Source organism: Lepisosteus oculatus, chromosome 10 (assembly GCF_040954835.1).
Source record: "Lepisosteus oculatus isolate fLepOcu1 chromosome 10, fLepOcu1.hap2, whole genome shotgun sequence".
Taxonomy (NCBI): domain Eukaryota; kingdom Metazoa; phylum Chordata; class Actinopteri; order Semionotiformes; family Lepisosteidae; genus Lepisosteus; species Lepisosteus oculatus.
Window position 1 is genome coordinate 8,803,250 of NC_090705.1, and position 13,587 is coordinate 8,816,836.

At 45.6% G+C, this 13,587-nt stretch overlaps 1 protein-coding gene across 2 annotated transcripts in view; it reads right to left on the reverse strand.

Annotated features, from left to right (window-relative positions):
• Window positions 1-13,587, reverse strand: part of rnf19a (ring finger protein 19A, RBR E3 ubiquitin protein ligase) — a 30,977-nt gene that overhangs the window by 13,829 nt on the left and 3,561 nt on the right. Inside the window, exons 1-2 of one of the 2 annotated variants that reach the window (XM_069194841.1) lie at window positions 5,935-5,959; window positions 2,921-3,809 (exon numbers count right to left, since the gene is read on the reverse strand). In XM_069194841.1, the coding sequence (XP_069050942.1) occupies window positions 2,921-3,809; window positions 5,935-5,944 (899 nt within the window). In that variant the 5' untranslated portion in view covers window positions 5,945-5,959. Of the gene's footprint in view, window positions 1-2,920; window positions 3,810-5,934; window positions 5,960-13,587 lie in introns of those variants that run through there. The other variant, XM_006635976.3, reaches the window with a different exon arrangement.

Sequence of the window (13,587 nt, forward strand, 5' to 3'; positions counted from 1 at the left end):
CAACCACGGTGCACGACTGGGTGCAGAACCCCTGCAGGAGTGGGAAACATGAGCTGCACACCTGGACCTCCAGCACTGTGCTTCCCAACCCAATCACACTGTAAGAACAGGCAACGAGCCTGATAACACTATCTCAGACGTCCATCGGCATGAATGCAGTGATAACCCTCATTAACTAATTGCTTTCATATAGCATTCTGCATCCCAAAGGATCCCAAAACCTTTTCCATAAAGGAAGGGATGCACTATTTCCCCACTACCACAGCAGAGCCCTCACTATTCAACAGATAAGTAAAGGAAGTGGAAAAAACCACAGAGTCATTGAATCCTTAAGGATCAAAGAGACAGAAAATTGAATGAATGCCTCATCATGAGGGTGGTTTTGCTTTAGAGGTCCCCCACCTCGGCACAGATCAGGCCCAGTCTTGCTCAGATTCTGAGCTCTGACAAGATCAGGCTAAGGCGCCACCACAACTGGTTGCTCTTAACTACTGTACAAAGATGGGGGAAACGATCACAGTTTCTGCGACATAAATGAATAGGTACAGTGTAACAAAAGGCTGGTACAGCAAATTACTTAAAATCTTTATTTACCACGTCTACACAAACCGCATCCGGTGCCTTGAGATCATACAGCCGGTCTAATAGAGGGTTCAACATGTGCTAGACTCCGCTCTCTGTTCCACAAGGAGCTGTAACGCCTGGGTTCTACAGCATAGTCTGATGAGCAGTTATTGCCAGTTTCATAATAGGTTTTGTAAAAAAAAAGCACTGCTAAAAAGGAACTGTAACATATCCACTTTAACTGAAAACTTCTGAACAGAAGAGGCCAGCGTTAATCTTTGAAGTCTGCCCTCAGCAGGCCATAGTCGGAAACGATCATCTTCAGAGCATGCGTAGTTTGCTCCTCTCCCGTGTAAAAGGACATTGCAAAAGAGAAACTGCTTTGCTGCGGTGCTTTAAGATATTGCTGCAGACAGATTCCATCAGCTCCAAGGTAATTAGTGCCCTTAGCGGACAGCGTTTTACCGACGCAGTACACACTTCCTAACTAAAATCCCCGCCCCTGAACAAGCACGAGCCGAGGTCTTCCGACAGCTTCCTTTAACGGAGGAGACTGGTAGCGAGTGCTCCCCCAGGAGAGCCCTGGTTCAGCCCCGCCCCCCAGGTCAGACTGCTGGTCTTTCCCACCACGATGAACCGTGTGCACGGCTGACGTCTTCTCCTGGCTGCTACGGCAGATTGCCCAGAAACCGGTGCAGAGGGGGCACATAGTGCACAGCTTTGCATGCAGACAGACTGCTCTTTCCAAACCACAGCAAGAAGAGCTGTGGGAATGGGAGACTGAGCCGTGGACACATGGCTGAACAGCAGAGCATTCTTTCTTACGAAGAGTGCGGAGGAGTAGTAGGCTATGTTGGGATTAACAGTGAAACAGCTGAACGGTTCTGTTTGGCTTCGCAACATAACCCATGCTTTCACTCTCTGCTGCAAATGAACTGCATTGCAAAACTGGTGTTGCTCATGTGAAGTTCCTACAAAGTTGCTTTAAAATACACATTTTACACTGCTACAGTCAGACGTGAATTCTCATAATTCACCAACACGTCAGCTTTAAGTCTACATAACCATACTGCAGCCTGAAATTCTAAGAAGTTACTAGTGTCTATAGATAACATCAGACATTAGTTGCTCATAATTCAGAAGATTCTAATCTACAACTCAAGCAGTGGACAAAATCGGCTTATATTTGCACCTTAATTCATGCTATTAATTAATAGGATTATTCCATGCTAAAAAGAGAAGAAAACATGTTTCAGCCGTGGAGCCTTCTTCAGGTGTGAGCATCTTCATCTGAAGAAGGCTCCACGGCCTAAACGTTACGTTTTCTTTCTTCTCTTTTCGGCATGGAACAAACCTATTACTTGTTCCTTTGCAGGCTACGCATGCTGACACAGGTACCCACCTGAACTATTAATCTTTTTGTTGGATGTCCTTAATATCGTTAACCTATTATCAGCGGGTTGAACAACAGATTCGTTCAGATGGAGGAGTGACATGGAGTGACAGAGCACTTCAACCTGGCATTATCGTACCATCACGCCAGAGCTCCTTACTGCAAAACGGGCCAGAGAAAAATTCGTCCCGGACAAACCCTTTGTAAATGTTGATTGATAAGCAGCAGTGAAACTTTACTATTGTGTAGCAGCCCATGTGACAATTCTTTTTTTAACGTACAATTGCAGACTTTCCATCAGCAAATATTTTGCGTTCACTGTGGTGGCTGTGAAAATGCAGAGGCACCCCACAGGCATGAAGTGACATTGTGCATTTCGCTTGCATGCATCTTAAATTAACACCATTCGTAAAGATAATAATGATGCACATACTAAAACTGAAAAAGCTGCCCGCCAATCATTTAAGTTTTTTTTTTTACACAAGTGTTCTTAATTCACGATGCATTTTCCCCACTTGCTCTAACCAACATTACCAGCAGAGCCCAATCAAGAGGTGTTGCCAGATGTGTTAAGTGTATATAAAGCCTTGACAGTACATCTGCTGTCTCCTTCAAAGACCAACAAGTTATAAATATGAAACCAAATGGGGGGGGGGGAAATGGATTGACATTCCAATCAACGAGGAAGTTCAGAGATCAAAAACCTGGTGGGGGTACAGCCCAGTGCGTACCTGGAGGGGTTTAAAGGATGAGTACACCATGTACAAACATCCAGACAAGGTTAAAGAGGCCAGAGTGTTTGTGCACTCCGGGTCACTGCCCCTTCGGTGATAAAAAGGAATCACGCGGTCTGTTTCAACGGCGCTCGGTTCATGAGGCCAAAACCCACCGGAAAGACAAATCCCACACAGGCCACGGCGGACAGCCCCCCGCCCCCCCTCTGCGAGCGGCGCGGGCTCTTACCCGCAGTCGGGAGCGGGGCACCAGCGGCAGTCCGGGTCGGCCACCAGCCAGCGGCGCAGCATGAACTCCTCGTACTTCTCCATGAGCGCGCGGTCGCCCAGGATCATGCGGATGTCGTGGGGGTTGAAGCGCTCGGAGCACTCGGGGCAGCTGATGTTGACGCGGCTCTCGGAGATCTCGATGCGCAGGTACTGGCGCAGGCAGTCGGCGCAGGAGCGGTGGTGGCAGGTCATGATCTCCGGGAAGCGGTCCCGGGAGTGTCTGAGAAGGCACAGCGGGCACTCCAGCAGCTCCCCGCCCGCCTTGACGGAGGCGGCGGCGGCGGCGGCAGAGGAGGAGGAGGAGGAGGAGGAAGAGGAGGAGGCTGCCGAAGAGGTGGAGGCCACCCCCGCCACGGAGAAGGCGGAGTTCTTGTCGTTGCACATCTCCGAGTGGATGCTCTCGATGCTGGCGATGCCCTCCACCCCCCCGTTCAGCTCCCGCGACTTGCGCTTGGGGTCCTTCCTGCGCCGGAAGAGAGACCCCAAAGACAGGCGGCGCTTCTTGGGCGCCTTCTTGACGGAGGGCAGGCTGATGGAGGAGGCAGCGGACTGCAGGTCCCGGTCGGAGCCCATCTGCTGGTGCTTCTGCAGGCTCATGTCTCCGGTGCGGGCCAGGCGTCCCTCCTCGTGGGTCACATCCACGGGGTCCTGAACGGGAAGGCAGGGAGGGGTCCGAAGGGGAGCTGGGGAAGGGGGGTTGGGGGTGGGGGGGGACAGGGTTTCCAGAACACAATCGCAGGAGCTTAAGACATGTTGACCTCTGCCGGCATGTCGATCACCTCGCCCTGCCTTGCCTGCTTCCCAGGTGCGCTTCGTCCAGAGGGCAGTCACAGGAAGCTCCGGGGTGCCTGCGAACGGGAGAGAAGACCACTGGTAAGACAAGGAAGGAACACAGAGACGCTGTGCTGAAATGTGGCAGGACTGATCAACTATAAGGATGTTGCACTCATATTTATACCGTTTATGAGCTGCACGAAAGCTGACAGGTTATTACACGCATAAAACAGTACATGCCCTTCTTCTGCATCCTGCTTCATATATATTTTCAAAGATCATGAGCTGCTTCATGCACGCTTTTAATTAAAAATCTAAAACTTCAGAGCAGCGCAGCAGACAAGTCTAAGCAATGGATGACAGTGACAACCGTTTGCTTGGACAGTGCAGATGCAAACCGGATTTTAAGCACGGCTTTTATGGAATAGTTTGCAAGAGCCCTGGAGCCTACACAGCAACCAAAGTTAAATAATGAGGCACCATTAAGTCATTCCTCCGAATACTCCTCTTAAGGGCTCTGCCCATTCCATAATTATGCAAGCCGGAAGCTGAAGACAAATTTTGTGAATCCAACATTTTACTAGAAAGGAGAAGAGAAACTGTTTCCCCTTTAAAGGTAAAACGGTTATAAAAATACTGAGCATCTATTCTATTGCAAAGGTTTTATGGAGTGTTACATTAAAATTAATTTGCTCAAATTGCAATATATAACTCAGATGAAAAAGTAAGAGCTGCAATGATTCAAAGACCCTCTACAATGCAGGCTGACCTCTACATCAGCTAATACCTGATGATATGAACTTATGATTAAAGTAACCCCGAGTCTCATCAGATGCTTTCAATTGATGAACCCCACAAAAGGGCATTCCAAAGTCAGGAAAGCAATCTGATGTCCTTAACCTACTGAGGTGCCTGAAAAGATGCCACCCAGCGGAAGGCCTACAAGACTAACAATTGTGGCCTCTGTGTACCCACATTTAACTACATAGAGTTAATTTCAACAATTTCATGATCACAAGACTCGGAGGCACCGCAGTGGAGTTCTTTGTGAAGTTTAAAATTGGACCCACAACTCAACCCGTGCATAGCCTTATCGCAATTCCATCTTAAATTTCTCCTCTTGTGCACCCTGAAGCACAGCCTTCGAATCTCAACACTGCAGTTCCAGCAAAACCCAGCAAGGAGCTGCGGCCCATCAGTGACCCAGCTTTAGCACTAAGACAGAGCGCCCGAGCCTCATGAGAGACAGCGACACACAGGCACAATTAAATCTAATTCAAAAACACACTGCCTGCGAAATCCAGTGAACAAAAAACGTGATACGACAAGTTAAAAAAGGAAAAATGACACGTACGACCTGCACTATGCTGCTCCGTCATCAGCATAGGGAGCATTGAATCATTACCTGAAGGCGTTATCCCCAGCCTTGTGGTTTTTTTCTATTAAATCCCACAGCTAGAAACTGACAGCAGGAGTGCCAGTGTTTGTGCATTTGCTTGGCAACAGAGAACTTGTAATGGAACTAACAAGCTCTTAGGTGTTTTTGTTGCAGGGCTAGTAACATATTATATTTTGCATGCGGTCTGCCAGGAAACCTGAATTTTGGTCACCTCTAATGCCCCCCGAACATTCAACAGCATTACCACAAGTACAGGAGCCACTAGCATTCAAGCAAGCTCCCCACATTGACGACTGTGTAACTCCAGTGTGGAAATCACCCGTCTCACCCCGTCTAAAAATAAAACATAGCACAAAAAAGGCCCACGAAGGGAGGACTTCCATGACAATTCCTTGGAATCCGATTTTCCTAGTTTTGGTGGGGCTCGGTCACCGCAAGTCCCAGCAGCCACAGATGGAATACCGTCAGCAAACGACAAGCTGGGAGACGAGCCACTACCTCTGCTGCCGATTCCGAGTCCTCCTTATAAAAGATACCAGCGAAAAAGTACTCAAAAGCTTCACAGCCTAAAACATTTGTGAAATCTGCTTGAGGGGGAGAATAATCTCTACCAGATGCCAAAAAAACAGACAAAGCCAAGCACAGTTCAATGGGTGCGCATCGATACTGAGGACTCTTCTGCCAAAGATGAGTTCATCAATGGCTTGCGCCATCGTCAGCCCCCATGTGACTTGCGGTCACCCACAGGAAAGGGAGGAGAGAAACAAAGCAGAAAGCTTGAGGTCATCTGATAAACGTACTGTTCGACATCTTTTCACGTGTAAAGCCGGCTGAAGTTTTACAACCTTTGAGCCATCGACCGCTGACTGGGAACACCCACCAAAATGAAACAAGGACAAAGCTCGAGGAAAAAAAAAGGTATTCAATTACTACATCTGCTCAAATATGATCTAATAAGCTAAATAACCAGATTAGTTATGGCATAGAGAGGAACCAGCATGTTTGACAACCTTTAGCAATCTGGCAGCAATGCATTTTCTCCCATGATTTTGTGCTACAAATAAACTGATGACTCACACTGGAAAAGTACACTTATTCCTGGGACAGTCTAGAGGCTGAAAATTACAATTTGTATAGGCTAATAAGCTGTGTAATGTGCAATAAGCTTAATGTATAAGTTATTAGGACTGAAATGTACGTTAATAATGCATTTAGAGACATCTGAAAAACTCAGCTTTTGTCAACCATGCAATTGATCAGTAGGGGTTTGGCTCTTATCAAACTACTAGAAACATTAAAACACTTTTAGAAACGGAATTTGAAAACCATATAAGGTGCCTTTATATTTGTTTTTAAATTCCAAGACTTTGTCAGATTCACCCCCCTTCTAATCATTTTTTGATTAAATAATTTACTCAAACTTTAAGTACTTTAAACTGTAATTAACACTTACATATGAAGGAGGGAGAAAAGCAAAACATACAACACTTCCATTCCATCAACGATTCCTAACAAACAACGGTCACCAGTTATTTTGTGCAAAGTCGGGACTTTGGGCCACTCAAAGACATTCACTCTCCTTGTCAAACCATTCCAGTGTGGCTGCGGCACCATGCTTGGGGTCATTACTCTGCTAGAAAGCGACTTACAAAAGTTCTCGTCTTGTGCTATACCAATGCAAGCAAGTTGGCCATTGGCAGGGATCCACTTCACCCACCACTGATGCAAAGAATGCACCTGGGTGTAGTACACCTGCAGGCTCACTGCACAGCTGATTGGTAGGAGAAGAGGAACTGTCGAGTCGAGCTGAATGAAAGGAGAACTTGAGGGACGTCAGATTGTTCACACACTTCCATCCTTATTAAATTTTACAGCTACATCTTGAGTCATTTATTCTGCTTCAAATAAATCAGTACCATAATTAGAACTTGTCTAAACACCAGAAGAGACCAGAATCTAACATAGCTGCAAGACCAAAGAGGACTGTGCCTTCGGAGGTCTTCACCATCTGGCCTCCTTTCTGCTGCTTCACACATCCCCATGCTAAGCCCCTGTGATCCCAGCTGTCTATACTTAGGAATTTCACACCTGAGAGGATGGCACAAGATCCTGTGGATAAGACAGCAAAGCAGTCATACTAATTAAATTAACTCGCTCAGCTGATGAGGTCATAAATCTATTCATAAAGCTCAATAGTAGGGGATAAAAGTGGCTTTTGTACCTGATTCCAAACACTGAGTATCCAGGACAAATGACATATGCTGAGTGTCACCAGTAACTGAGATTATTGTGATACAAATGCTCTAATCCCATTTAAAATGTTTGCAATGCAAAACTGTAAAAAGTCAGAGGAATCAAGGGGGAAGCTTCAGGAAATCTTCCAAGAGGAATTTACTATATATACACATAAGCAAAGTCCTTTGTCAGCCCTACCCCATTCCCATCTAAAGTTTTGAGAGGAGGTTAGAGAGTCCACTACATCCCATTAAGCCAGATGTGGCAGCTTGTGCAGAAGAGGTTCACATGAATGCAAAGGGGACTGGGAAGGTACCACCTTCACAAACTGAGAAGGGCCAGACCAGCCAGTCAAACTGAGCACAGAGTGACCTTCTGTGTATTTATTCTAAGGGATGAAACAGAATAAAGGTCAAGCACAAAAGGGAAGAAAGTCAGAAGTTAATGACATTTAGCCAAATTCTTACAGGCCATATTAAGATTCAATAATCTGGGTGCGAATCTTTGACGTGCATCTCTGAACTCTAGAATTAATTGCACACTCTGCAGTGGCGAAAAACTGCTCAATCCAGTAACTAGGTACATTAATTGTGTGGTTGATTTAGGCTGGCTTGTTTCAGTGCATCAGCAATCACGATTAGTAAATGCTGGAAATAAGGGGCTAGTGTCCGTGGCTCATCAATGTCTAAGGTAATTTGTAGTTTTCTGCCTTAAAAATAAAATAAATAACGTGAAAGTAACTCAACAAAATGTAATTTACAGCCTAGATGATAAAACAGCAAAAGAATTTCACAAGCTTAACACAGCACTGGAATCATGTGCCGGGTTGATAAGTCGGTAGTGGAGCACCCCTCCGGGTGGGGAGACGCTGAAGGGGGAATGTCGACTGCACCTCGGTGGGCAGAGGCGCGCGAGAGCAGGGGTTTTCCCGCGGCGCCCCCCAGGGAGACCACTCCTCGCTGCGGAAACCATGCGGCTGACAGGGGGCTGTGTTTTTCCCCATGGACTCACACGTTTAGGAGGGAGTCAATATTGACTTCGGGGGAGGCCTGAACAGCCGCACTCGCACCAGAACGGCAAAGTATGAAGTCACATAAAGTCACACAAGAAACAGTACTTAATGATAAAGCTCTGCAATAAACTAACACTGAACAGAAGTCTAAGAACGACAGGACTAGCAAAACGTTATGACCAATTCAAAGCAAAGTAAGACACCATAAGCAAAAACATTAAAGTGAATCATATCTTGGCAATGAACCATGGGAGAAAGTAGAACTAACGACCACTCAGACACTTCATTTTTCATTCCAAGAAGCCTTGCTTTACTTGGAAAACACAGGTGTTACCTGTCACCGTTTTCACCATGTACTCCACAGAGCTGTACAGTGTACACAGTCAGTCTAGTCTCAAGGGCTCTATCCTGTGCAAACCGTTCTAATGAGTTTTGGGAAGACGAGACCCTGGCCTGCTTCAGTTACATTTAAGATTGTGGAGAATCCTTATATCTTTCCAAGTGCCTGGCGTTTACTCAATCCTGTTCGGAAAAGCCAGGAGAGCAGACATCTCACCAAGCTGCCAGGGAAAAGCATATTCTACTGAACAGAACAGGACTAATCTCGAACAAGTCAAACACCAAGGTAGAAAAAAAAGGACCCAGTAAGTCCAATTAGTGCATTCATATTACATGGGCTTGATCCCAAGAGCCCGCTTCAGTTGCATCATGCATGATCTTGGGCCTTAAGGGTAAGCTGAAACTACACTGTTTCCGACACTTATGTTGCACTCGTATAGCATTTTTCTTATGCAGCTGGAACTCCAAACTGCTTCCATCTCCAAACTATATTCTGTCCCGCTACCTACTCTTTAACTTCGATGCCATTTTGTCCTCATCACACCAACATGCATACCGAAAACTGTGCAATGCAATAACTTTCAACCACTAGATGACACCTGACACCTCTTAAGTCACAGAATCATATTTGATTTCATTATCTCAAGGTCATGGGCCTATCAGCAGCCCCAGAATTACCCTATAACATCTAACTGCTGGGACAAAATATTGGGATAATGAATGAAAAAGTGAAGTATGTATATAGCACTAGGTACCTCACATACAGAAGTTAACATACTCGAAGTGTAAAATAAAAACCTGCCCAGTTTGCTGTGGGTGGATGATGTACTGCGCACACTGCAACGTTGGCTATAAAGGCCACACAACAGGAGCTGTAGACGGATTTGGAGGCATAAAAACATTTACACATGCTCCTAGCGTAGATCTGCTTTACGTGAAAAATCAGGTTAAACATCATCACATCATATTTGATCCCTATGCTGTACATGCACAGCACTGAAGAAAAGTCGTAACGGTAACCAAGACGGCGTTTAAGTCCCAACTTGGTTCACCGACATTTGAAGGACAACTTTTGAAAAAAAACTGAAAGGGATAAAGGATATTGAGATAACTCCAGAAATATAAAAGTAATTTGCACCGCAATCCAGGCAAACTGCTTAAAACCTAGGCCCAGTGACAGCTTTAAAATATCTCTACTGAAAGAATACACTGCATACTCATTCATATTCTCAGTGGAAGACCTCCGACTTAATATAAATTGGGAAACGCTGAGGTTAGATGACATTTACATTTTCTATATGCTGTGGGGACATAATACAAAAGGCAAACAATGGCAGGGTGGAGGCACAGAATTTAAACCAAGGGATGTTAAGATAAACCGTAAAATGCACTCGTAAGACCCGACAGGTGTACAACTTTGGTTACCAGGATACAGGAACGTCGACTGCTCTGGAATCGGTCCCAAGAAGACCAACCAGATACATTCTCGGGCTCAAGGGAATGTTCTGCACCAACATGGTAAAGGAACTGAACCTTTTTCAGTGTAGGCCGGAGAAAACCGAGCGAACCATTTACAAATCTGGAGAATTCTCCTAGGCACTGACAAAGTCAACCCATGAGAACTCTTCGCAGTCAGAAAAACCCAAAAGTGGAAACTATGCGACGTGCTTTACACATCAACACGAGTCCCTTCTCAACACACAGGGTGTGGCAGTACGCAATAAGCCACACATTCATGCTATAAAGCCCATGCCCTGGCATCTCTAAAAGAGCTGGCAGGATGGGATCTGCAGATCAAGTAGCTAAGAGCAACCAAACAGATGGGCTAGGTGAGCTGAACAGTTTGATAGATAGATACTTTATTGATCCCGTGAGGGAAATTGCAGTGCAACAGCGGCTTAACACACACAACACAGCCACAGTGTAACGAATTATATAATAATAGTACAATACATACAATACAAGAGTTACTCACAGTTTGTAACCTCCTCTCGTTTGTAACCTTAACTTCTGGTAGACTGGACACCTCTGTCGAGAAGTATGAAGAGAAAAGCCACCAAGCTCTTCAGCCAAGAGTGCAGCCGACTCACGGGCACACAAGTTTCAGGCCTTCCTGTTTATCACTGAAGGCCGAGATTCAAAGGCATACCTACTGCACAATATTACTGGTTATCTCCCAGCAGAAACCATCACCCACAGTAAAGGGAGTGGGCATTAACGCAGAGGGAATGTCCGGCTCCGGTCTCGAAGAAAAAAAAAATAAAACTGGCAAAAGGGAAGAAAAAACAACCCTGCCTTCGCCCCATGTTTTTCTGCTGTGAAGCTGCAGATATCACAAGGGGACAGACCGTGTTCCCTTAAGTGGGACCACCAGTTAGAATCAGCGATGTAGCAATGCTCTTTATACAAGCACAGAATGATTCATTGAAGTTTTAAAATGTTAAGAAGACAGATTAAAAAATTGTCCGAACTCTACAGTAGAGGTCTTCACTGGGAATGGGGAGCTTTCTTTGTTTTCCCTGATGTGACACATCTGCAGCCTGACCTGTTCGACTAAGTACATGTTACTTTGTGTAGCTTCTTCCGGTCAAGTTAATGTAGACCTCCGTTAGAAGGAGCAATCTTTTACACCGTCTTAAACTTTGAGGTTCTGTTGACGAGCACATCCAACAAATTGTCCTGCATGGGTTTGGTGTCAAATCAGAAGGACAGAATGAGAAACTTTCTGAAACTCTCAAATGAGCCTTCCTTCCACGTCTTAGCGTCAGCTGTGCAGGACCCAAACCTACACACTGTAATCTCATACAAATGCCAAGGGAAACGGGGATTCCTTTCATTTTCCACAGGGGTGAAAATAAACCTCCCGTGAGGCAATTTGTCTCCCTGAAGCAGTCGACAGATTGAGAAACCGAGCATCTAGAAAGGAACAATGCAAAGCTTGCATGGAGTTTCTAGAAAGCTAATCAGGATCAAAAAAAGAAAAATTAAGGGAAAAGAAGTCTAACAAGTAACCTGTCTCTCCTGAACTTCTAAGGCTTTAATAGCAGAAAACTGCCACACAAGAGACTTGTTTACCCAATCCACTCAACAACTGAGGCAAAAAAGATAACATTTACAAAGGTCAGCTTATTTTCCCAGAAACACCTGTAAATACAACAGCTTTAATATTTGACAAAACCACAGGCCTTAATCAAACAATGAAGCAAATCAAATTCCTCAAACACAAGGTTAACATTCCGAATTTTAAACCTGCCTTTTCTCAGCCCAAATGGAGGAAGGAGTCATTTGATTTAACCCTGTCTGATGAGGACACCCTCAATGTTATAACTCAATTGACAATCAAGCTAGTATGTTATGAGTCCTCAAACCAAAAGGCAGGATAAGGCCAAAGCAGGAGTCAAGCTTTTCAGATTCTGCCAACATCTCACCAGAATCCTTTGAACTTTCTGACAAATGGCCAGAAGTCTGGATTCTCCTGCCCTCCCACATAAAAGGAAAAATAAAAAAAAACGAATCCCCAACTGTAGCTTCTGGCAGAGCAAATTCTGCAGTTGTCACACCAATCACTTAAATCTGAAAGGTTTAACATGAATACCCCTCTGCTGATAAATGAATTCTTACCCGTGTTTAAAACGTGACTGGAAAAGCAGAAGAAACATCAGAACCCTCAAACTGATCTTAAAGCAATTTCGAGATGTACAGTAGTCAGTCTGGTCTGAATCAGACGCTTTTCACTGTAAAACATTCAAATTGTGAAAATTGCCAAAGAGGAAAATGACTATAAAGTTCAAATTCCATTTTAAAGACACTTGGTGTTGTAATAGAATATAAAGACTAAGAACAGTCAGAGGAGAGACACTCAGCCCACAAGTTTCTAATGGTTGAAATGTGATGGCAAACATGAATCAGACCATCGTGTCAATTTCATGAGAATATCAAGAAAAAAAAATGAGACAATTCACAATGAGGTGAAATCACACTTCTTACAGAGGTAAAGCAAGAGAACAAAAGTGCTTATGACAGCTGATGTAACAAACTGAATTCTGCACCATTACCCTTTTCTCCACAGTAGGAGCGAGCACACCGCACAAGAGGCAGAGCGCTGCTATGTCTATGCACTGGAGTGGAAGCGTCATTCAGCTGAGTAAACAGTGTTAATGCCCTGCGAGCCCGTCAGCCTGTTGTCCCGGTTTCCAAAACCTGACTGCAGCTGCCGAATCTACAGCTCCCGGCTGCTGTCGCCTAACGACAGGAGATGACCCGGCCCTTCCAGACCGGTCGGTAGCTACTAGCTATACGGCTCTAGGAACTCATCCTGCCTTTTCTGGAGAGAGGCCAAGGGTAGCTTGCGCCATTCTCCCACAACCCTTTGGATAAGGAAGTGCCTCCTGTTTGCAGTTTTTAACGCAAGCCCACGTGGTTTCCACATGTCTTCTGGTTCGTGTTCAATCTGAAGAAGTCTGCAGAGCGCGCGCAAGTGTTCCAAAGCTGCCCTGAAGTCACTCAGCGACACCCAGCGGGGAAAAAGTACACGCTGAGAAGGCCGATGCCCGAAAGCAATGTCACCTCAACCACTGCTTCGGCTGGAGCACAGCGGAAGATTCCTCAGTCGCCACTCTGCTGGCGGGTTCTGGGCGTCCCCGAAACGAGACGCACATGCGGAAAAAAAACAGAAAAGGTATGCGAGGAAATTCCCTTTGATGCGGGAGGTCACTGTGGACAGCGCACGGCCTGCTGTGCCTGCTGGGGGTGTAACTACAGAAAGCAGTTTCTCCCAGCAGCCTCCCGCATTCCACAGCCATCCGAGGGAAAGACCGCAAGGCTGGTTTGACTGCATCCCAGAGAGCTGCACAGCGTTCAAACGCCC